The sequence below is a fragment of the Rhopilema esculentum genome, chromosome 16 (genome assembly GCF_057945365.1).
Source record: "Rhopilema esculentum isolate cy_ngs chromosome 16, ASM5794536v1, whole genome shotgun sequence".
NCBI lineage: Eukaryota > Metazoa > Cnidaria > Scyphozoa > Rhizostomeae > Rhizostomatidae > Rhopilema > Rhopilema esculentum.
Window position 1 is genome coordinate 291825 of NC_142830.1, and position 26032 is coordinate 317856.

At 35.9% G+C, this 26032-nt stretch overlaps 1 protein-coding gene across 4 annotated transcripts; it reads right to left on the reverse strand.

Moving 5' to 3' along the window:
• Nucleotides 1–8849: 8849 nt before the first annotated feature.
• LOC135682776 (uncharacterized) lies at nt 8850–24588 on the reverse strand. 4 transcript variants are annotated; one of them, XM_065197805.2, is made up of 10 exons: nt 23969–24588; nt 23320–23437; nt 21178–21270; nt 13834–13892; nt 13389–13542; nt 12358–12544; nt 11579–11739; nt 10972–11174; nt 10321–10552; nt 8850–9710 (listed from the first exon to the last, which is right to left on the reverse strand). In XM_065197805.2, exons 3-10 carry the CDS (start codon nt 21211–21213, stop codon nt 8994–8996), a joined length of 1749 nt encoding a protein of 582 aa, XP_065053877.2. In that variant the 5' UTR covers nt 21214–21270; nt 23320–23437; nt 23969–24588; the 3' UTR covers nt 8850–8993. The 4 variants fall into 4 exon arrangements, with proteins under 4 accessions (XP_065053877.2, XP_065053876.2, XP_065053875.2 ...); XM_065197804.2 differs by lacking the exon at nt 23320–23437 and having other exon boundaries at nt 23969–24587; XM_065197803.2 differs by lacking the exons at nt 23320–23437; nt 23969–24588 and having other exon boundaries at nt 18603–22968.
• Nucleotides 24589–26032: the final 1444 nt, after the last annotated feature.

The following is a 26032-nucleotide window of genomic DNA, read 5'->3' on the forward strand; positions in this document are numbered from 1 at the left end:
ATTAAAAAAGTATTTTATACTGTTCCTTGTAATTTACTGCAAAACGCTCAGAATTTATAAGACGATATTGAATGATAATTTGATATTATGTTAGAAACTGTCATTTCAGAAGAAAATGGAAAACTCATAACGGGCGAAAAACAATTTTTATTATCTGGAAGATGCTGATCAGAATGATGAATTTCGTAACAAGCTATGTTTTTAAGCAGCTAAATAGCATCTTAAACCAGTACGTTGGTTTTTATGATTGCCTCTACTTGTCCAGGCAATTATCATTTTTCCTAGGTTCATCTTTCAGTGATCATGAGATAGTCGCAATTATTAGAAAAGTCTCCCAAAGAATAAAACCATGAATAATTGTGTCAAGACCTCTTATCAAGTCCTATCGTCAGACTGTACACAAAAGTTTTGAGTCCATCTCGTTGGGAATGATGTTCTGAAACAAGCTAACATAAAGGAATGTTGGATTATCTAAGGATTATCTAAAGATTGTTCTCGTTGTAAGTTGGCAACAAAACGGGACAAGACCTTCCTTGGCTGGACAGCAAAATAAGAAAGCAATTTTAAATAAAGGGGTCAATTTTAAATAATTTAAGGCTGAGCTAAACAAGCCGGAAAAGTACATCAATGGTCAAGGTACCGATTTTAACAAACAGTGTCACAATTTTGATAAGGATTTGGAAATTAGAGAAAATTAATTTAAGGAATTTTTTCGAAGAAATTGAGTTTCAATTACATCCATTAAGGAAATCTCTCCTCTCAAATGCATTTTCAGTTACATTAATTAAGGAATGTTTTTTGCTTAATTTTTCTTTTGAGGATTGATCTTACAGAGGCTCTCTTAAGGAAATATCACATTCTGAATGATATTAGCCTCAAATTTAGCCAATCACGCGTCCTGCTGGAGTTAATATGTCTGTATTTCAAAACACACCATAGAAATTTGAAGAGAAATAACACGTGCGACTTATCTCTCAAATTTTGAACAAAAAATGTTTGTTCTTAAAAACTGCAACAAAAGAGTTCAATAAAGAAGAGGAAGAAGATGATGAATGTGAAGACTGTTAGACTTATGAACAACTTAAAATCTTAAAGTGAAAATGAGTTTACTTTAAATTGAAGATAGGCTGTTTTTGTTTTAATTCTCTTTCCTATATCCATTGTATAAACATACAAAAATTAAGAAATCGTAAATTAGGGTTGTCAAAAATAAGGCATGAGAAGGATATCCAAATTCTAAGGTTTGGTTCTTTTAAGGAATGTTCATAATAAAGTCGCACCCATAATTTCGTGTAATAAGTTATTCCTTGATCTTCTCCACAGTTTGAAATGTCATAGAGATACAGTTTGAGACGTTTTTAAATTTAAATGGCTCGTTTTCCATTAATTTGCTTCCTCCTTTCCGGAAATTAATAAGCTTTATTTCTCTCTGGTTTAAAAAATACCTGGATCCTTGACCGTTTGTTCGCCCCTCAATTAGCTTCAAACTTCTATAAAATAATCATCAGATTTTTATTCAGATCTTCAATTAAAATGGGTATCGCGTTTAGGGCTGCAGAGATCGTTGTCCTAACCACAGCAACTTTTTAAGATTAGATCTTCTGAGTTGCAATCTGTGCAATAATAAGAAATTCTGTGCACTAAAATGCAGGTTTCCAAACATGTCGGCGCAACAACAGCCCAATCTACCCATGCTTGCCGCACAAAGGCTCGCTAGCACCCTTTTCTCCTTAATAATACCAGATGTACTTTTTCAACATAGCAATTCGCAAAATCAGATCAAAGCTTTCATTTTAATCCATGAGCAACTGTCAGTGTAGAAAAGTGGTTAAGTGGATATGGAAGGTGTCCTATGTCCAGTTATTAACTGGTTAGCAGTGCTTTAAAACTTTATAACATTCAGCTTTGACTATACACCATGTTCTTGTTAAAAGTTAACTTGTGAATAAAGAACATTTAACTTTGCAATCAAAAGAGAATTTACTTTGAGCAAATAAATTAGACATTGGTAGACTACAACCCTTCAATTCATAGAGCGAAAACTGTCCTGTTTAGTCTTCGTTTTTCATGTGTTGAGAATTGTCCGATCAACCGTCGGCACCAAAAATCTCTTAATTACATTACTATTCTTTTATAGAAATAGCCTTTACAATAAACGAGGTCAAACTGCTGAAAGCTAAAAGCAAATATAGAATAAAGGCCAAATACTGACTTTGGCAAAAGTTTCTATTTTAGTTTTGCTTATAATTCGTGAACTTCAAAAACATCAAAAATTTGGCAATCCAACAAAATATAATAATTTTCAGCCTTCCAATCGATTTGCCTCCTGTCTCGTGCCAATAAAAACAGTTACAACCATAGACAGGGGCCGTCATAAAGTGAGGCAAGGGACGTGAGAGGTGTGACACTCTCTGGAGAAAAATTCTGTTTCGAAAACGAGAATGATTCCACCATCTATGGGTACTTCGTCGGCAAATCCTGACTTTAAGGCAGGGATGGGGAACTAATTTGGAGAGTGGGCCAGAACCTTCAAGCCTTTTTTAAGCTGGCCAAAGGTAAAAAGAAAAACAAGCACGATAGTTTAATAAGATGATAATAGAGAAAGTAAATTTTCATTTTAATTAAATTACACTACGATTACAAACCTCAAAACAGCCAAAGTTGATAGTGGGTTTGGAGAAACCATCCTAGCAAAGATCTATAGAATTATCCACCAATCAACGTTTAGCATTGGCAATTTAGCTCAGACCATTCACGTAAATACTAATTCATCCTCTTTGTCGGAAAATGGGACCTAGAAACCTCCTAGAATACAATAGCTAGCAACAGCCCTGGCCATAGCTTACAACTAGAAGCCAATTAATGACAAAATCCAAAGATACTAATTTGCAACTTGAAAACATTAATCACAAAGAATCTTTTAAAGATACTCAACAATTCTCGTGCTATGATTTCTTCTTCACTTCAGTGTCCTCAGAGTATGTGTTGATAGCTTTAATTTCTTTTGGGAATGGAGACCGTGGAAGTCATCCTCTGAATTCATCGTTTTATGTCCCATAATATATGTTCTTTACTTTCGGCAATCGGATATCTTTCTTACTTTTAAGGTCAAAGTTAATATCATTTTTAATGAAAACTCATTTCAGCAGAGCTACATTTCGATTGTTTTTAGATTTGAATATTTCAATTATCAAAAACTGCCAAATTGCACTGATGAACTGTTAAAATTTTCTAAAAAATTTCTCCATGATACATCGTTTTCGTGAGACGCATACAGTTATTGCGTCCTATCACAATCCATTCTAATGAATCCGATTCTCTTGAAACTTCAGATTGTGTCTTAACCATACCATACTATAAGCTTCGGAATTTTTCCTGCTTTCGATTCACAGACAATTTTACTCATGGTGTTCTTAAGTGTTATTTGACAGTATGTGTAGACTCAAGATTAAAAGTTTTAAAAATATTGGGGCAAAAATTAAGATACTTTAACTTGTCATAAGCGATTATTCGCAAACAGTGAAAATCAAGCAATGTAGCCTTTGGATGGTGAAATATGGTTCGTCAAGCAGCTTATCAAAAGCTCATTGTTTGAAATATGTATTAATTATGCATATGTACATATAAAGGAATTTTTACTAAAAGCATATTGCCAATGCTTTTCCAGTTAATATCAGAAAAATATTGAACACAAAACAATGCCATTTCAGTAGCAAGAATACTTAGTTTTCTTTTCTAAAATTGTGCTAAGAAGCTTTTGGGTCTGAGAAAACGTAATGCTGTTAAATTCAGGTCATATGGATTAATGCATTAAGAATATGAAGGAATCTCATAAAACAGATACACTTGTTTGGTCACACGCAGCGAAGAAGTCAAAACAGGCCAAAAATGGTGGAAGTGCGTGTAATCTTTTTGACCCGAACGCTTTTAATATAGCTCAATACTGGAAACCAGTACACTAAAATAAGGCAAATAAGCACTCTCTAGCTTTCTTTTTGTTCTGCAGTTTCAAACAAATCCAAAACTGAATGCCAAGTTGGATAATTTTTGCTTTCAGAATTCTTACGAAGCTTAGCAAAAATTCGTGCCATTTTCATCTGACCTGTTGGAATCGAGGGTATTTCATTTTCTTCATTACCTCGTTACCAATACGTTTAAAAAGTAGCTTCAGAGGAGCCGTATTTTTAAGCTCAGTGTTGTTCGAATTTGGTCGCCAGAACCTAATTGAGTAATGCAACTGTGTATACAGCATTGCAATTGTCGAAGAAAGAAGTTGGTTAGACAAAATCAAAACCTGCCTTTCTATTGAAAAACAGTGATTTCATTAAAACAGCATGATCAATTTAGAAATCCACCATTACTAATCCTCTAAAATAAGGTTTCTCTTATTTTCGTAAAAGGACAATTTTATGTCAAGTCTGAAAATAGGCATGTACTCTACCACCTTGAAAGCAGTATAAAGTAACATAGTCACTTAAAAAATATAAATCTATTGTAATATTGAGAATCGCGGTTGCAATACACTCTAAATTTGATATGATGTCATTTAAATGTCAAAAAATTAGTGTGGTGCATATTAGTTTCTGTTCATTTAGATCCTGTCTTTCGCAGTCGTTGCCAGGGGTGTCGCGACCGGGGTAGTGTGAGAGGTGTCACACCCTCCCCCCAAAAGTATCTCAATAGAAAATTTCAGGTAAAATCTGCTTGGTGGAAAAAACGCATTACGTATTTCAGAGACCTTCATGTCATAAAATCAATAAAGGATCAAGCAAAGGTAGTTGCTCCGTTTGTTAAATATGACATTCCTTGATATGAATGAAGGTAAGCAAACTAATTATTTGAAGCATTGAATATTTCTTGTTGTCACTAAATCCAAAAATACAGACCCTCTTTAGGTAAAATTGTGATTTGTGTTCATTTCTGCTAATGTTTCTCGATAGAGGCGTCAACCGCAATTCACTATGAGCTCCAGATTTTCTTAACATTCAAAAGGCATGCAAAGATAGAAAGAGGTATCTAAATTGGCAACCAGTGCTGCTTGTTACCTGGCTTCAGAAGTAACTGACAACATGGTATTTTCAAGACCACGGCAAAATTATACCAGTTGTTTTATCTGCTGTTCAATTTGTTTGCGAAAATAAAAGAATTTTCGGTAGAATTAGAAGGATTGCTTTAGCAAAATTTACTCAAAAGAGTGCATTTTCGAGGGAACTGGAAGCATCAAAATTCAAAAATTTCCTTCTCCTTCGGCGGCAACCATGGTACCGCCTCAGGTAGTAACTTTTTCCTTTGCCTGTCCCTTAATAGAGAGTTAACAAAAATATTAGGAAAGTTCTTTATTATCATATAAAAATGAAAGTTGCGAATTATATACAGAGTTAGATTGACAATATGTATTGCAGAGGTTTGTGACATCAACTAAAGAATTTCAGGCAAAAGCTTTTTAATCAGGTAAAATTGTAGTTCACACCCCACCCCCTCCCCCCCCCCAATAAGGCTTGCTTCGCTACGGCCCTGGCGTTGCAAAGAATACGATTAGTATACGTGACCTAGAGACCAGTTGATCACCGATCTCCTTAAGATTAAGGCGAATGTTGACATGAGAAAGGTCGGCAACTAGATCAAGGAACTGCAATTCGTTTTAATAGAATGAGACCAGAGGATTTCAGGTGAGAGGATAATCTGTAAAACTGAAAAATGCATAGCTAGTTACTAATGTTGCTTACTCATAAGATATTGAAGCTTACTCAAGCATCCCCAGAGATATGGAAGCTGCTTTGTTGTCAATATGCCTTTAACTACAGCATTTAAAATATAAGAAGAAGGATACAGGAGATCGATGATCTAAATGTGTCCAGTGATCTTGTATAAGTTCAGATGACATTTTCTAAATCCTGCAAACGCATAGCTTACTGCTAAAAGTTATATCATCGATAAGTTGTCAAGTTACTGTAAATAGTTGTCACAACTACAAAAGTCTAATTCAGTTTAATGTCTAAGGACCAGACAGCACTACAATCAAATCTACAAGTGCACAACTATGGAAAGGTGCCTTTAAAGAAAGAAGAAGATCTGATCTGGATTTTTCATGCTTTTATTTCATATTTTGCTAATGGTTCACAAATCCATAGGCGTACGGGACGGGACTGGGGGGGGGGGGTGAAAGGGGGGGGGGTGAAAGGGGGGGGGCTTTAGTCCCCCTAGATTCGGGCAGCTGATTTTTTCGGGCAAAATTCGAGCAGAAACCTTCTCCAATAACGTATAAGAAAAACTACATTTTAAACATGTTTAAAATATCTCTGAGATGAAAAAATCAAGTGGTCATAATCGTGAGAGCTTTTGGAAGCAATGGAATAATCTATTGGGTAAAAAACACAAAAAGTGACAAGAACAGCAACACCCCTTAAAGTGCTTGAAAAGATTATCAAAGAAGTAAAAGATAACGGCTGTAATGCTGTCATAATTGATGAAACATCTGACTTTCCTCAGCACGAATAAATGTCAGTTTGTGTCATTTTTGCACTGAAAGGTGTCCGAAAGGAAGTTTTTGCTAAATTTTACATAATTTAGCCTTCAGCAATTGTAAAAATTCGGCTTAAAAGCGTATGTAGAAACTTGTTGGCAAATGCTTCTACGCTCGAAATGAGCGGCAAAGCTGAGGGCTTGGCAAAGCGAATGGAGGACTGTTCTCCGCTGAGCATCTATGTCCACTGCCTTTGTCATTAGTTGAATCTTGCAGAAAGTGAGTGAATCGGAAATGGACTTGGTGTTGTTCAAGGTCTCTAAAATTTCATTGAGGCCAACACCAAAAGACATGTAATTTCAAGAGAAAAGTTGTACATGAACCTTCATATAGGAAGACAGGACACTTATTTTCTTTGCAAGGATAAAGACCCCGACACCCATCTAGAAAGCAAAACTCTGTTCAATTGTTTTTACAATGTAATGGATAAAAATTTGGAAGAAATCTATGCGCTATCTAGTGATAGTGACTATCGCATTTTATGTGTTTTTGCGTAACGGAAGCATCTAGGGGCCCTAAGCAAAATACTGCTACGAGACTTCTATTCACAGACAGCAAGAAGATCACATTAAATGGTGTAAAGCATGTCACACACAATAGAAAAAGATAAAAATGAGAATTATTTTCTCGTTTGCTAGGGATAACCGAGCTTTAGAGCTTCAGTTGAGGAAATTTCAAAGGTTTCAAAAGTTATTTGAACTCAAGCGAAGCTTTAAAGATCAGGACGTAAAACACCTTGGGCCCCTTTATGTTTGGGGCCCTTGCTTATCAAACTAAGGCAATGTTTTCAACCACTGTGTCACAACACACTAGCGTGCCTTGAGGTATTGCCTAGTGCGCCGTGGAAAATTCTCTGATTTCTCTTAGTTGGTCTATCAAATTGGAAAAAAATAACAACTATCCGCAAATAAGGTGTCGTGGATAGAAAATGTTGAAAAACGCTGAATCAAGGTGCCCTAAACTGTGTTACGCCACTGGCCCGTGATTAGGGAATGCAAGCGTGAATGCTAACCCTTCGACAGAAATCATCGTAAGGCTCTGCCTCTTCTAAAGAAAGATTATTAAAGAGTTTCTGACCTCCTAAAAATGGAACACAAACTGTTCAATAATCACATGGCAGGTAGGCAAAAAAGTGTGTGAATTGCTGAAAATGATTTGCTGAATTGCTGAAATTATTTGGTCGCTGTTGTGGAAGAGATTCGCTTATTTTGATGAAAATCTGTGAAGTTTTAAAAATGCTTATTAGTTAGCATTACTTTGATTACGTTGCATTTTAATCATTTCTTGACTAATGCTAAAAGCTCGCATGTGTTTAAGTATACTCCTTAAAATTTTGGACGTTATTATTTTGCGGGCAAAAAAATTCAGCCTATGCACATGCACATGCACAAATCTGATGACAAATAGACGTGCTACAGAGCTGGCAAAAAACGAGCTGATAAGAATGGACATGCAACCTAGAATTCATTTTGAATGATTGAATACGGTAAAAGATAGAGCTTGTTGGGAGGTACATGAAGGATGCATTCCTCTATACAAAAACATTGGCTTTGCAGAAACATCTAATTTCTCATATTCTCCTATTCTCATTAGCATTTGAGGATGAGAATTGCATAGGAGCAGCGCCGCAACATTGCGAAGTATGATGACTCAGCCCCAATCGCATAAAAATCAACTAAGATTTGAGACTAAGATTCCTTGCAATTCTACTCTGGAAAAATTTCATTACACTTAAACAAACCAAAAGCTGATAAGAATCAGATAGCAAATATTGTGTTATTATCAAATGGTTTGGCTAATATATATCAACTTGATGTAACCGGTGTTAATAAAAGGCGATCTTCAATCTAGAGTGTTCTCTAGTGTTGGTATATACTAGATTACCAATAATAATCAGGATTTGAGATACGAGCTGAAATATTCTGATGACAAGATACATATCTACGAGCTAAGATTTGACTTTACTAGCTTGTTGACGAACGAAACTGTTAGGGGTTGTAGATTTTGGCCATACTAGTGGCAAATAATATCGTTATGTAAATACTGATGGAGATTCATGATGGCTTAAATCCTTCCTTTTCTTTTTTTTTCTACATCGATTTTTGCCCCCAGCACAAAAAAGGTCTTACGAGCCGATTCACTAGTAACCGTATTAGTAAATGCATCGGAAAATATAGACAATACTAAATACCGTCCTCGCAGGTGCTCTACATTAATGTAAATGAATAGGTCTGCAGTTATGCACAGATCTGTTTATTTCATAGAGGGAGTAACCATGGAGTTCTTCAATTCAGACTTCTAAAAAAGCAGGCAATTAAAGCGGATATTGCTGGTCTTCGACGAAAAAATCAATTCGCACAAAATCATCTTATACAAGCATGTGTCTAGACTGCTTCTTCTTCAAATACTGCCATTACAAGTAAGGAGTAATCTTCAGATTATTTTTATCTCGCTCGAGTCTAAATAACAATCATATCTCGGTTAGAGATAACGGGTGCCAGCAGTAAAGCCAGCGGTCTTTATGATTTATCAGTTGTTTCCAGTGTGAGGCTGCAAGGCTCGTTATATCTTGAACCTGCGAAAGAGGCTCTACAAATGTTTCGATCGTTGAATCAACAAGAGGCGTAAGAGTAGTCCTTCTTGTTTCCTTTAAACCATCGAATTGCAAAAATTGTCCTTTACTAGTTGAGATATCAGTGCCATTTTCAGAGTCAGTTTCCTCTCTTGTCTCATCTGCTCTGTTAGGCTCTAAAACAACAACACTTTCTTCACTGTTGCTCAATACAATAGAAGGTCTCTTTATTGTCAGTTCTACCTTCTCCGCTTTACTCATCTTCAGCCCAAGAATTTTGCCCAGACTTTTCCTTCTGGATTGGCCCCACCACTTTTTATCTTGGTTTATATCGATATCAACTATAGACTCTTTTGCTGCACTTTGTAAGCTTGTTAAAGATACAGAGCGATGTTTGTTCAACGCATTTTCATCCCCTACTTCGCTAAATGGATTAGAAGTAAGGTCTGGACTTGAGTTATTTAACATGATGTCTATAAAATCGTCATTTTGTATAAACCTGTGCAAATTTCTATCAGATCCGCTGATTCTACTGCACGTGATTTCACAAGAAGTCTGCTGTTGCGTTGTCTTGAGGCCACTCTGCAAAGATTCTGTACCGTCCTCATCTGATCCCTAAAGGCAACAAGCATAAGGTTTTCATTAAATGGTTAAGAGGCTTACAGCTTGAAGCCCAAGCATTTTAATCTTTAACAGTTACTTTCTAGCATATCCACCATTTCATAACGTTGCAGTTTTGTATTTCTTTTCAAATGCTGTACACAAAAGATCATATAAAATATAAATTTGAAGGCTAAAGTTTTAACTTTTGATGAGAATTAAGAGTTTACTATGATTAAGCTCAAATTTGCAGGGCTTGCTATATCCACTTTCAATCATGAATATTTGTCGAGAATATAAGCTAAATATAATTGAATTCAAGTATGAACGTTTCATTCCATAAAACAAATGAAATGCTGAAAATGTCATTTTTAGTGGTCACATTTTAAGAGACAATAACCAGGGGTCCCTCACACACTTAAAGACTCCCTGTCAGTAACAATCAGGCTTGTTTAAACTAATTAATAAATTGTATTAGTTTTTATATTAGTATTAGTTATAACACTCAATTGAAAACAAGACTTTTACAAGATGCATGGAATTAGATATTCCCTCCCTTATATTTTGCAAGAATGTGAAATAAAAATAGCTAGGATATAAACCAGTTTATGCCAGTAATACATACAACTTGATCAAGCCAGTCCAACATCTGGATGTTAGCTGATCCAAGAAATTCCCTCTTTTTACATCGGTTCATAGTCCTAACGTCATGCGTGACACTTAATTGCAGTTTCATGTTGGAAAGCCGCTCTTCATTGACACCATCATAAACATACTGCTCGTCAAAGACTGGGTTGATCGATTTGCGGATTCGGGTAGTCTTACAGGAGACTTCACGACTGTCCGAAACAAGCTTGCTATAATGAAAAAACAATATAAAATGCAGAACAACGACAGCTTTTAAGCATTTCCACAGCCATTGTACGTATAATTATTTCCCAATTGAAAACAGTTTTCATGTCTCCTCAGTAACTATGCATGTTTTATGTCGATTGAGGTGTTTTCTCATGTTGATATCTCTGGTTAAGATTTCATTATTAAATTTGCTATTAATACACAAAATGATACAAAAATTTTGCCTTGAAAGATTTTGGCCAAAAGTACGACTTTGATTAAAAAAAAGCTGCCTAAACATTGAGAGAAACTGCTCTTATTCAGCGTATACCAATGATTTTGCTGATCTCACACAAAACACAGTTTCGATTAAGAACTTTTCATTTCCAGAAGATCAAGAAGCATGCCAGTGGTAACATAGGAAGCTAGAATACATGCTTACCATTTAATTTGAGGGTCAGGAGCTGTGCCAGCAATCCGAAGTGGAAGCCGTTTTGCTTGGTGAATGTGAACGCTCAAGTAGCCATTTTTGCTTTCTGTTAGAGTCTTTTTGAGTCTGTTTCTTTTATTGTATTCACTTGGCTTTTCCTTAGTGAACATCAGCCCGAGAAGAAGTAGGCTTCTTCCACGTGTAAAGGCTGGCCTCTAAAATTTAAAGAACGTTTTTAGCATAACATAAAGAAGAACTTTTGATGATTTAATATGACATAAAGTTCAAACTGCATTTGATGTTAAACCGTTGCTGAAACAAATAAACTGAAGTATAACTGTGCCAGTTTTGGAAAATTGAAAATAAAACAATATACTGTAAAATTCCCTATTTCTGGAGTGCGGCATTGAAGCATTCACTCTCAATTTTACGGCTTGGATTTTTTTCTTTATTTTTATGAGAGTTAATACACTCTCACAGCACAAGACAATGCATTCATAAAGAATAATTCAAGAAAAAAATTTACGTTCTAGACAGCAAAAAAGCGAGCTGTTAAATTTAAAATGATGCAAAATCATATTTCACTATAAAAACAAAGTAAAGCAGATGGTGTATCTACCTGTAACCGTATGTTTATATCTAATGGACAATCAATCTTTTTACCAGCTGTTGACTGCAAAAATAGCTTTGTAAAGCGACCAGGCTTTTCTGCAGATATAACAATCTTTACAGTAAGAACTTTGGAGCCTCCGAAGTCGGATATCCTCAAAAGATTCATATCTAAAAGATATTATAAAACGGTTATAAATGAGATCATAATTTGTATCCTATATTTGACTTTATTTCTAGCAAGAAAAATTTTGAAAATTAGATAACTATGATATCTTGGTAAATTACCGTTACAGATTGCGTTTAAGCTGCCCTCTTATATGGTCCGCGCTGGAGCATCTGTGTCCAAAGAGCCTATAAGGTCTTTTTAGATCTCCATAAAACAAAAGTAGTCGAGGACACAAAAATAACTTCCCCTGTAATTAACGACAGTAGTATAAGCATTTGTGCTCTTTGTCTTTTACTTTCACACAAGTACTTAGAAGACTCGAGAAGTTGGTTTTATCCCTCACCCCCCCCCCCCCCCCCCCCCGTAAAAATAAGTATGGTACTAGTATATATGGAGCCTGAAATTGGTTTGATGACATGGCCATAATAAATTGGCTGTTTTACAGAAAATTCGACATATTTTGAAACTTTGTTTCATTATAACTTGTTTCAATTTTTTGGCAACAAGTTTTCCTATACGGCTTAAAGAGTGCCACTGGGAAGGACAACAAGTTATAAAGAACTTCTTTGTCTGGACGATTTTATAATCATGCTGATAAACAATGTTTGAATTTCAGTCACCTTCGTTGATTTCTATTTCCAATCTCTTATCTTCTTCGTTTGTCAGGTCAAGGATGACCTTGCCAGAGCCTGTTTTAACGACTTCCAGTTTTATTTGAATGGCGTCTAAAACCAGGCCAGAGGCTGCGAAGTCAAATTTCCAAGACACTGAAGCAATTTTGAAATTTTCCTGGCGATCAAGGTAGAGCTAAGAGAAATAATGAAACATAAAATGTTAAAACTTAAATAGAGCTTAAAGAAAAGGGAAAGTGTTTTTGGCTTGAGCCATATAAATTGTATGAAAAGTATTTTTCCATGTGACAGCTGACAATCTGCTCTAGTAAATACAGGCGTTTTCCTAAAAAAAATTTATTCCATTAAAAAGGGAGTACTTCCAATTCCTTCTTTCACCTCACTCAACGGAGGCTATCTAGAATAAATTAGCAGATATGGTTTTCTATAACAAAGTGGTAATGTTTAAAGCTAAAATATTTGCCTTCCTTAAGACTGACAATACAACGATCTGACACAAACTTTTTTACATCTTCATGCCTTTCTCATAATCAAAAACAACATCACTTCCTCTGTTCTTTGAGCCACTCCCTCAGCCGTATTATTATTTACTGTCATCCATGTTTGATGTCACAGAAATACCATTGAAATGCTTGCCACCTTGCTCCCTTGCCCCGCCTCCTTTACTTGCCCTATCTCGTTACCCCGCCCCAACTCGCTCCTTTGCCCCGCCTCATTCTCTTGCCCAACCTCGTTCCCTGCCCCACCTCAGCCAGAGTTAAGTTAATAAGATCATCAGAACAGAACGATCTAGCAGTCACGGGTAAGTTTCCGTCGAAATGACGTTGCTAACAATAACTGCAATCTGGCCTTAGTAAAGCAGCTGATAAAACTTGGATCACTGTAAGTTCAGTGAAGAGAATTTTGAAGAATCGTTTTCTTGTATCGTCCTTCGCGTACCAACTGCTACCCAAAAATTCTGGCTTGGGTCATAAATCTACTTGATAAAACTTGTTGAAAAGCAAATAAATTGAGTTAACCTCATCGTGAATTTCATCTCTGTACTTTTGTATGCCCTCGCAACCATAAAGAACACTCTCCCAGTTTGTTGTTGTATTTTTGCTTCTTGGATTCAGAGTATCTTCATAGTCCCTGAAGTAGGTGTCATTCACCATGGAGTACCGCAGCCGTAGTCTAAAACCATCAAAAGATAGCCAGTTATTAAATCTTTACATAAATAAAAGCGTCCTTAGACTTTACAAATTTTGTGCAAAACCCTCAGCCATGACGTCCATCCCCGGCATATACGTTCCTGGCTGGAAGCCGGCAAAGCACAAAATTCAGGACTACATCAATCAGCATTATATAGCTGAAATTATTATTTTGACAGATCATACAATTTATCTTATCTTAAGGAATTGTAAACTATCATAATCTTTGAAGCCATCAACTGGTCAAAATGTTTTGTGAACCAAGAATTATTACCTGCCGCAGATTATCTCATTGAGGCTTGGTAGAAAAATGTATTGTTTCTGTTTCTCTGCCTAAAAACGAAGCAAATACGAATGTAAACAACTTTCTAGAAATAAAGGCTTAGAGTAAGATGTAAAGAAAAGCATTACAGGCTTCAACTGCTTTGGAGTTCGGGAATATTTGAGTGGGGGCTGAGCAGCCACAGGCAGATTTTAATGCAGCAATAAAAAGAATGTGCTATCCTTTTAGGAATTGGCAAATCCAAAAGGTGGTTTTAGTACAGCAGGCGCGGATCCAGCCTGAATTCTGACCTATGCAATCGAAGGTTGTTAGAAAGAGAAGCCACGCCCTTTTGTGTTGGGAACGCCCAAACTTTTCTCAATAAAATTTGTACCTCTGATTTTGAATAGGGGATTCAAGAAAGGGATTCTAAGGAAACGACTCGCAAAGAAAAGACTAAGTTTATCTGCTTTTCGAAGGTAAGAGGTATTAAAAAAACCTACTCCGGTAGGATTCGAACCAGGGCCTTCCACTTTTCAAACACAAGACCACAGAACAGACGTTCCTTCCTTAGCAGATTAGCAAGGGGTGAAGCAGCAACTGTCAATTGCCATTTCATTGGCTGTAACAAACCACTGCATAGGTCCGCTGTAAACAATTGCATAGGTCAACTCTGATTTCTATTGGTTGGCAAAACCGTTTCAGACAGAGGCAAGCTTGGCTTCTGATTTGCTAAATCAAATCTCACTTATGCTCCCACCAAAGATTGCAGAGGTGAACTACATTCTGATTGGCTTACAAAACGTTTGTAGAGGTCAAGCAAGCTGTGATTGGCTCTCAAGGGAGAAACAAATTTCTGGATTCAGAAAATATGGACCAGATAAATGCCTAGAATCGCCACTCGACTATTCTGTGCATAGGCCGAAAGATAGTCAGCAAAGTATATGCCCTGCTGTCTTCTGCATGTTGCTGGTATCAACGGGGGCAGATCTGGGGCAGACGTTGCTGAAGAATTTGCCAAAGATTAAAAATTTTGACAGTTTCTATTTTATTTTGTTGTTGTGAAAATCTGACTTATGCTTCTGCATAGGTTGCTGTAGTCTGGATCTGCCTCTGTACAGAGTCCAGAAAAGTTGCAAACCTTTCTCCAGCCAAGAAAATCTTATTATAAAACTGTCCCCTTTTATATTGGGTTTGTAATGGGCGTGGTCAGAAAACGTGTTACTCGACTAGTCTTGATCTCCTATTCTGGCAAGTCTGTTTCTTCAAAACTTTGCTAAAATTTTTAGCTTTTTTGCAATTTCAGATATTTTCAAAGAAAGAAAGTAAAATGCTTATGTCAATTCATAACAAAAGTGTGTCATTATCCAACTATACAATTATTTAAGTTTGAGTTTTATTATGCTTTTTTTTCAATATTTTATGGTTGTATTTTGAAAACCGAAGGCAATGCAAAATTCTCAGCTTTCACAAGTTTTTAAAGTTTTGGCCACCTCCCTCAATTTCTCTTTGTTTCTACGACCTTCCTCCGGCCAGTGGCCGTGGGTCGAGATGTTTTCCCAACTTTGTTTTAGCGTCTGAGATTCTCTACCCTTTTGACGAGTTCCCCTTTGGTTGCTGAGATTGAATGCTATCATTGACATTTTGGAAATGAAAAAACTCTTTTTTAAAGAAATATTTCATTTCGAATATGGAGCGATCGCGGGAAAGTCGGCGCCTGCATATCGAATGGCAGTGTGGCCTCTCTTCATAGATTATTTTTAGATACTTCTACTAGCCAGCGGCGTAGCCAGAGTTGGAAGATTGGAGAGGCAAAGAGAAGTCTGCCAGAGGCGATCCGGAAAAAATCTTGCTGACCACACTCTTTTAGAATTTGGGAAAATGCTGCATCTTGTAAAGCGCGTTTAAAGAAGGTATGGGTTTGTTTTTCGTGGTAATGTTTGGCTAATCGAACACTATATGGCTGACCCCATTCTTGAACATTCTATTTTTTACACAATTCCCCTAACGTTTATATTCTGGGGGCAAGGAGGCTCTATGTGAAAAAGATAATTTTTTATCGTTGTAAGCAAATATCTATTACAATCGTTTGATGATACAAAACTCAATAATGGCTTTGAAAAGAGCTAGCATTTGAGTATACTGAAGCTTTTCGTTTGACACTCTACGCTTGGAGATATATAGCTATACCCAGTTGTGGATCAAAATAGGCCAATCAAAAACGCGGGCACATGACTGTTGAGGTTGCCCAATCAGTGCCGCTTGCCTATTGCAAATGTTACCAATGGAGTCCTTAGGTGAAGATGAACTATTTCTGTCTACACAAAAGTAGTTTTTCATGTTTTTATAGATAGATTCCAAAACTGCTAGATGGAATGATGATCGGGCTTTGCCAAAACATAAACAAAACAAACAGGGAGGAGCTTTTTGCTGAATTCGAAATTTTACACGCTCAACTTGCCAAGCATTTGTTGAAAAACCCAGATTGTGAAAAATTCCAGGAATATTATCTTTAACCAGCACATCCTAATCCGTATCAGTAATTGAAGATTTGGATATTAAAGGTTTTCAAATAATGGTTTTCAATCTTCGCTTTTGTTCTTGAGTGTAATCTTTTACAAGAGTTCCTTTTTCTTTGACATAAGGGATCTAGAACTGAGGAGAAAGCTCCTCCCCAGTAAATCAAACTATAGTTAATATTACAAGAGATCAATTCATAACAGGTGCTTTGCGTGGTTTCCTTTCATGTTAAACTTTTTGTCAATTAATGCTCCATGGTATTTTATGCCTTTTGATTCCCGTATGCTTTCACTTTTAATATTTACATGAAATGTTTTACGAAGCATTTTCTCTCTGGGTTTAAGAAGCATGAAGTTCGTTTTGTATGTATGAAGATTTAGCTTATTTGCAATTAACCAACCAGCTATTTCAGATAGTTCAGAATGTGATCAGTAAATCTGTTTCTGTATTATTATGGGAGTTTCTGCATTTTTAAGTGATTGTTTTTAAGTGGCACCTCCAAATTTTTGTTTGTTTGCACTCTCGTCAGTACGTTGGCTAGCAAAATTTCTCAAAGCCTGGCGATCTACCTAGGTATTTCCGTTGCTTCATATTTATGGAATTTATCTAAGGAAAATAATGCAAAGAATTGAAGGTAACAGCGTGTCGGTTTTATCAAGCTCTCCTTCTAAGATCGTCTTAATTTTACAATTCGATGCACTCTCTTAAAAAATATTTGAATAAAATGGCTAGTTATGTCCACGTTTTAAAAATTTTCTAAAAACAAGTGGTATTAAAAAAATTCCTTTGAGCAAAAACTCGCTTCACATAAATCAAAGTTATTCGCTCCCAAAAGTTCTGCAATGGAGGTTGAAATCTCAGCAAAAATTGCTTTATTTGTAAATAAACAGCGAAACAACTGTTAAATTACATAGCCGTCCGTGTCCTGTTTTTGTGATGTTCACCCTAGGTGTCATTTGTAACCTTCAGGTGTTACAAACAGATAATACGCATTTGAAGCCCAAATTCCCAACTTTTCTTTGAAATTGAACCGTCGAATTTGATTTGCAGTTTGATCGAACAACGTTACTTTTATTTGCCGTGGAAAGAAGACCGGCTTAGCCATGTTAAATGGGCCTAAATAGACTTATGGCAATTTTAGCTTGTAACACTTTCAAACTAAGTCATATGCTGCATTCAGAAAAGCTTCTTATTTTTTTATCACCGAGCTGTTGATAGGAGTTGAATGCCAATGCCAGATGAGTTTTTAAATCCCCAGAACGAAACAAGAAAGGTTTTGTAAGAGTTACGTCATACTTTAAGTGTGATTAGAACAGATTTTGCAGGCAATTTATGTGAGCAATGCAGACATCGCGATTTTTCCGCTGCACAAACAAATCGATCAACGGGAACATAACCGTTTTTTACAATCAAAATGGTACTTCGAACAAGCTAGTTACTTGCATCAGGGCTGTTTATGCCTAACCGAAAAGAAATGGGCGATAACAAAACAGAATGAATGGAACCGAAAAAGGAAACGAAAATTCTAGGTATTCTCCAAGAAAGAGTTTGCTATAAAAATTTCAAAAATAAAAAACCTTTGACATTTTGTCACGTTAATCGTGACACGATTATTGCCATTAACCAAGAACTGTTTTAGCTGATATTTATCGCGAGTACAGCGATTAACTGTTCGCCTTGATTGCGGCAATCGTGCAGTGGAAACCAGGCTTCAAGGCATATGACTAATAACGACAGCCCATGAACCTAACGGTGGCGTAGGCGTACACAAGCATCCAAGAGCTACTGCTTGTTAGCTTTCTATCACAAAGAGAATAGATTCGTTTGATTTCAACGAGAACGATGACAGTTTTCTTTGTTTTAAAGCAATTTCTTTTGAAATTAAGACAATTCTCAATAGCCTTTCGTTTTTTTCAATAAAATGCAGAGGAATCCCAGGAGTGAATTCAAAATTTTAATGGATATCTTGAAGAAATAGGGCAAAAGTGGAAAATTGTTGTGCTTATTTCTACCCATAGGATCACAAACGCTTCATGTACTTTTCAATTGGTTTTCTAGTAATAAATGGCTCGAGTTATGATACATACGGAGTAGAATGAAGTTAAATCGATGGTGATGACTTTTTTCGAACAGCCTATCAACAAGCTTATCGTTATTGACCCGAGAGTTATTAAATTTCAGTTATTTAACTCCCTTTTCATGATCGGCCTCAGTTCGTTTCTTTGACATTGTATCAACATTTAGAAAGTAATTCTACATACCTTCAACCATGATAGTTTTCGTTTTGTTAATCCGTTCATAACTCTTGCACGAGGTTGAAATGCAAGCACACCTACATTTTCCCGAGCATCGAGCAGAAAGCTAATTTATAATTAGCAAATCACACCACAGCAATAATTTTAAATTTTTGTTTCATAATTTCGCTTCATCTGCAAGACGGATTGAATCCTCCTTCACTAAGATAGCACCATGAATTGCATTGTTGTTAGGCCAAGAAGCGACCTTATGGCGTATTCCCACAGAAATTTGAGATTTTGATGCCTGAAAAATCTCATCGTCATTAAACAAAAAAAGATTATCCGTGCTTTCTCTTACAGATCCCAGTTCTACTATTACATAAATCCGCAAATTCCGGGAGCTCATAAACAAATGAATTGATCTTGCGAGACTCCCTATCTGGATGTCATAGGAATCAGGGTCTAAAAAATCCTTTCACCACAAACAAATTGAGTTTTGTTTGAAGCGATTTTATAAATTTATGTTCGGGAGCGGAACAAAAGAGCAGCTACATTCCACAGCAAGCTGCTAGATTTAGATATTCGATGAAACGAGGTCAACAGCGTGAACGAGGTCAACCGTCAGGCAAAAGTGATCAAAGGGTCTAAATTTACAATCGCGAATCATTGATGCAAAAGTGTCGGAGGAGTGGAGAAAAAGAGTCGCTCATGGTATTTATAAATATACAGATGAAGCGGATAAATTCCAATTGTTAGCAAACTCGCACTAAGTCTCAAGGATTGTGATACACAAATGTAATGCAACGATGAAAGAATGACTTTTCTCAGTTGTAAGAAAACCTGCATGGATTTTTAAGCTATCTCAGTTTGATGGCAAAGTTATAAGGTTGCGAAGAACGCTCAATTGGTGATCTATTGCTTTGTTTCTTCAGCTGCAGATTTGGCTTAGCTTCTTCTACCAACTAATGCCATGAAACTACTGCAAATAAGCCATCTTGCAATGAAGAACACAATTTCTCTCTCAATTTGCTACGAAATTATATACTGCCTACTGCCATATTCTAAAATATCTTAAAATGTAAAAGCCGAACGGTATCTGATAATTTTGAATTGCCTTTTTAGGAAGTTTTCAATTAAATCACATAGTTATGCCTCCAAATAGCAAAGAAAGCCTAAAAAATCGCCTGAAGGTTGAAACTGATATCCAATTTGAGAGCAATGATTTCAACAATTAGACTAAATTTGTTGAACATGATCAATTTTTGCAACTGAAAAAAGGTCGCCGTACGGTTGTTTGACTATGATAGAGCATGCATGTGGGCAACAGGTTGCAACCGGAGAGGCTTTTAAACTTTCTATTGTAGCAAGAATAAATGTTATTGGGCATGCGTCTTATGGTTTGAAAACTTCACCTGAGTTTTGTAAATAAGAAGTCAATGTGCTGCTTATCCAGCTGCCTTTAAGAACAACACAATTTGTGAAAATTGAGAGCAGCAGTCAGAAGCTCACAACAATCGAAAGCACTGTTTAGATTCTTTTAGCTTGATTCAATGACTTACTCGCTTTTGTCTTTACGAATAGGACTTTTCAGAAGGTACAGGATAAATTTGCAAAGTTATATAGTCTTTTTGTTAAAAATAACTCACCATACCATCATGAACTGACCTAAACATAAGTAAAAAAGAAGTGGAAGCGAAAAAGCTGTTAACATCGACAAAGCTAACTTCCTTAAATTATCCAATTCTCACTCATTGAGAGAAAATCTGACCTGTAGTCAATCAGAGGCTTGTTATGACAGCCATTTGCTCATTGCATTATAACGAAGATATCGGAACCGTCTTTTTGCAGCTAGATGCTATAAATATTTTAATGTGCCTAATTTGTTGCTCTGACATGTTTTGAGCACATTAGAACACCTAAAGCTAATTGCCTTTATGCTTGTTTCTTTTCCCTTCTGCTTAGAGGGTTTTTTTATTTAAAAGGTTCTATAAGAGTTTTGAAAAGTATAGCTGCTCTGATTTGCAAGAATTTGAGTGATTTTGAATGCTGCAGAATTCAACTGAAGAGGGCAAATTGTATTCTTTGGAAGTGCAATCGAAACTGTCTTTTCAGTAGAGTATAATATTATATATCTAAGATTATAAATCATCTAAGAGGCATAATATTAAATTCAACTAGGGTGATCCCAGTTTTATCAATTGTAGATAGTGCTGCACAAAAATTTCATTTGCATTTCGCAAGAACATCACAACAGCATTTCAAAATTTAGAAGTCAAAAAAGTAGTCACATAAAAATGGAAGATAAAGAGATTTCTCGTGAAGAAAATTTATCAAAGATTTTGTGCAACGCTTAACTGTGCGCTATCTGAATAAACTTTTAATGAAACATCACTGAAAAATAACGCTCATACTCTACGGTAGCTAAAATGTTAGGAAAAATCGAAGGAAATTGTTTGTATCCTGGCTGCTGTATCTTGACTTATCAATAAAGCAAAAACAACCTCTTGTAAGAAAACAACAACGACTCTTGATGAAGTCGTTTGCCAGAATTTATCTGAAATTAGATAAGGCGATTTACTGAAGAAAACTCGTAACAAACCTTTAAGGCGTTCGAATAACCATTGTCGATTGGCATAACTGTGTTTCATTTGCAGCATCAAATGTATTCTGCCTGATTCTGTCTGAGAATAAGCTGGAGAGAAAAAGTCTTGGACGTAGATAAACAACTCAAGCGATATACTCGAATTAGCATTATCTACAATGGCAACAACAGTACTGAAACGTTTTCAAGGGAAATCTAAGAGGCAAAGCGATTGTGATCTCATTTATCGTATCTGTTGTACTGCGCTTTGCAAAAGACGTAATTTGCAGGTGTGTGCTTCGCTCCAACCGACATCAACTTGTGAGCACCTGCTAAACACAACGCCAACGTTGGAAGAAACCATATCCAAGTAAACATTACGTCACAACTCATTAGAGTCAACACTTCTTCATAAAGAGAATAATCCGCTTTTTGCAAGAGGAAGTTATGTAAAAGGCCAAAGAGGAAGTGGGTTTGATGCAACTTGCATTGAACATGTTTGTTTCGTTATCAGCATGTTTAAGTTTTCAAGAGATGCAATTTTGATTTTAAATAACTGGGGTTTGTATGACGAAGATCAAGACTGCCTCAACATTAGTCTCCTAGAGCATTAGTCTTCTATCACTTGAAACAGTAACAGTCATTATGCCAGGAATTGGTACATTGGGGCATGAGTTGCACGTGTGTCCATGTTGTCAGCAGATTGCAATACAGAAGTAATATTGCAATGATTAAGCTCAACCTTTAACCCATGGTATTGCACATTACTCATCAAACAGAAAACCTCTGTTAGAAATAGACAGCAACTAGGGTTAATGAATTATTTGAAAATTTTGAAAAAAGTTGCTAGCCTCGTTTCCATGGCTATCTCGATATCAGTAACAAATTGAAGTTTTTTAAGAAAACCAGCTGTACATTTATTTATATCAACTCTGAAACCGATTCCGCATGAATCTGTGTTTGAAGTTCTTCTAACTTTTAACAGATTCAAACGCTCTATTTCTAGATTGTCCTATTAATTTGAAGCTTGTGAAAAACAATAGGACTGCTAATGATTGTTTTTTGCTTACTTGACTAATTTAAGTAATTTATATTAAATTCACTTTTTTGTTCTAAAGCAAGATGTTGAAGCTCTCATCATGGTGGAAAGCTTTGTCAATATTTGAAAGCGTGGAAATAGAATTCTTTCCAAAACTGGCGGCAGCATATTCAGTCTGCTTGTCAGAAATAATTGAACTTTGTAAACAAAAATCAATAAGCAATGAGATTGCTGAAATAAATTTCGTCCACATACAAGAATCTTTAAAGAGCATATACATGATTGTATAACTAACTGTTACTTAGGGTGGATGTAGAAAACAAACTTTTGCCAAATAACCTGTCTTTGTCCTCATTTAACAATAAAGATTCGTTTAGGATTCATTTAACGGGAAGCTTTAAAATATTTTCTAGGCAAAAGGTATGTTGCAGTGATAAAAACATGAATCTGTGAAGCAACTGTGCAGCCGGAGCTCTTTGGACAGAGGATCCTTTGATAAAAAACACTTTTCCTTGACAAAGGATCTTCCCTTACAATGGACGTTTTACAACGAAGGAAGGCAAAGGTGTGTATGGTTTCAACAGATGCACTGGTATTCGAAAATGTTGGTAGTAATATAGGTGAAAAAGGTGTAACACATTGATAAATTTATGGCTTTGCATCTTTAATTGACTGGTGTAGTGGGTCTAATGGAGGCTTAGCATTCAACTAAGATGTTATAAGTATGCAATTTACTTGAGTTAAGATCAGACTTAGGGCGGTATACTCGAAAATAAATCTGATGAAAGTCAGTTCTTGTAAAAATCAAAAACTCAAGCAATTGAACTCGAAACAACAACAAATATGAGAAATGACCATTAGTTCGTTATCACAAAATGCAGAAATGGGATGTAAGGAGTAGCTGCTCACATGATGGCTTATTAAATTGTACAGCAGGTACGCAAAAACAGATAAAGAATTTGAATAAAGGGATTAGTCCAAAGATAATATCACCGAGATGAAATAATTTGAAAGAAAGAACGACCTATCAAAATGACTAATATTTTTAACATTTGAGGACTATGTTAATCTTACTTTCAAAAATGGCAGCTCATAAAAATGCGAAGGTTTTAAGAACTTACAAGAATTTATATCTATGGTGTTTTCATCCCTGTTGCTTGTTTTTCACGCTTATGTTGCCTCAAATTTCAACGAGCGAAAAATGATTGCGATCTTGAACGCACCTTGCGATTAAGGATTCTGATTTGCAAAGAAATAGAAATCAATAATTAATGGTGATGTTGATAACACCCTTCCAAACTTAATAATGGCTCTCCTTACGCATCGCTGTTGGTAAATTTTTAACCGTTCGTTTTCGAGAGGCAAAAATGGTAAAAATCTAAACTGTAGAATGACTAGTGATGGCAAGTCACGTATTATATCGAGCAAAGTTATAAAATAAATGTTGCCGGGTGTATGAAGAAATATAATAAGCAGATAAAGTGCTTTAATACCTGAAACTTATATTTCTCACAGCCATGGATTTTATCAGGCCCATCAGTATAAAATTATGTAGAAAAAGAAAGCAAATGGGGACTGTATAAATAAAACCGTATAAATATATTACGTATGGATATATTATTTATACGTATTAGTAAAATGCTAAGACACACACAAAATAAAGAAAACTAAGAAGAATTCAACACGTAAAGAAAAGTAATTCGAATCGCCCAAAAGCAAAATAAGATGCCTAAATGACGACAAAGCGAACACTACAGTAGTGGTACCCACCTTTGGAAAGAACTTGCAGCAAACCAAAGTTAGAAAGAATCTCGACTTTGTTTGGCCTGTATACTATACCAAATAGAGTTTCATACAAGCATACTTCTACAACCGTAGAATCTATCCAGACACTCGCGAGCAGGTCCTGCTATGCGATATCAAATCTGTGTATTGTAAAGATTTTAACAGATTAACTATTAAGCATAGAAAGTAGCATTAGCTGACTGTCAGATTACCAAAGCTCTTTCATTTGGCCGTTCATGAAAGCATCCTAGTCAATCGGTTCCTTGCTAATATTCCTCTTAACAAGGGCAGTGCTTTAAGAAAGACCGTAGCCAGTCAATAAATCTATATTTTGTTTTTGCTTCAGAGCTAAATGGAACATTGATCAGATAGCACCGTGTTGAAGTGACTATTAACGCCGTGCTTTAAAGTGGTTGTATAAAAACGAAAAGGATTCATCCACAGACTTCTGGTATCGCGTGTAAGAAAACTGTAATAGAATTGGACCAACAGCAAAAAGATTTAACAGTTTGTCATGCCATGGCAGGCTAAAATAGGGTAGCACTGGGTATAACCCAGTAATATGAAAAGCTTCGTTCCATCTTTTATTTACTTCCGTTCCAATATTTAGTCCTAACTTTTGACAGGTGTTTTTTCTTAAAATTATCATGGTTGAAAAAGTTGTTAAGAATAAATCCTGTTGAGTTTTGAGGAAAAGGAATAAAGGAAGCATTTTAATACTTCAAACAGGGCTTTTATTTTTGAAGGCATTTCTGAGATCACAAGCAATGTTTTCAATTATCGTTTTGAAGAGGATTTTGAAGAGGATTCTCCTTGGCGAAAATCGATTTGCTTTCTTTATGAAAGACTTTCTAAGAACAAACTAGTATAAGTTTGAAATTGGAATTTTTTGTAATTATTGGCTCCTAAAAACAACATTATATTTCAATAAATGTTTGTATTTCATTTAAAAGCTGAAATACAACCTAATTATGGAAAGTGAAAGGCCAAGAATTGATAAACAGCTTCATTTTCGAAACATCATCAAAGAATGGGTAAAATCTCTTATTCAAGGTGAGTCTAAATTGGTCATTGAAGGTCGAAAAACAGGCTGGTAGACAGCGTGGTTTCATTTATTCCGTAGAATAAAGGAAGTCTTTGGACAACCACAAGACATACCTTTTCTTAAATGTATTGTTATGGAAATTAGTAATTTTCAAAATGTACAAGGAAACCAACTAGAGGAGATTTTCCTTTTAGTTTTTGGATCAATATCTTGACCTAGTTGATGGTGATTTTGTTTGCTTGGATTTATTTGGCTAGATGAAAACTGTTTCGTTCCTATTTGCCATCATAAGTACAGCCGCATTTAGATAAAAAATTTCATCCATTCCCTTATTCACCTTTCCATATGAAATAGAACCTTTTATTTCAGCTGGTACCGCCTTTGCAGGTATCTTCGAAAGAGCATCCCCTAAAGCCGAGGAAAATTTGATGAAGGCTCTCCTTCAAATGAGCACTCCAAATACACTGATGGTTTTCTGAGAAAGGAGGATCCTTGTGTTGCTTGTTATATCTTAATAATCTTAAGAACAACATAGGGTTTATTTTTTTGTTTTTGGCGTTTACCGTTGAAAACTATTGCTGAATGGTGATCAAGAAATGCATATTTACAGATATGTTCGGTTACATGCGAGTTGAATGAGCACAGAGCAAACAAAATTATTTGAACTAAACCTTTTACTCTTTATAGCTTTATATGTGTGTAATCTAAAAATTCCATGAATCAGCGCCGCCACGATTGAGAACCCTTCAAAATGATCAAGCAAGCAAGGTATATGTCGACGCTATATGAATTCAAAGTTGTGGGAACATATTCGTAGTCTCTTTTGCAGATCATTTGAAACGAGTTATTGCGAGGCTAGACGTTGATAAACAACAGATGACATTAAATGGTGTAAGAAGGTTAGCTGGTCTATCCCTGGGATAACTCTGTTGGTAAAGATAACTTTAGAAAGCAATAATCCCATTGAACAGCGAGATTTTCAGGTTATTAGTCAGGCAACATGC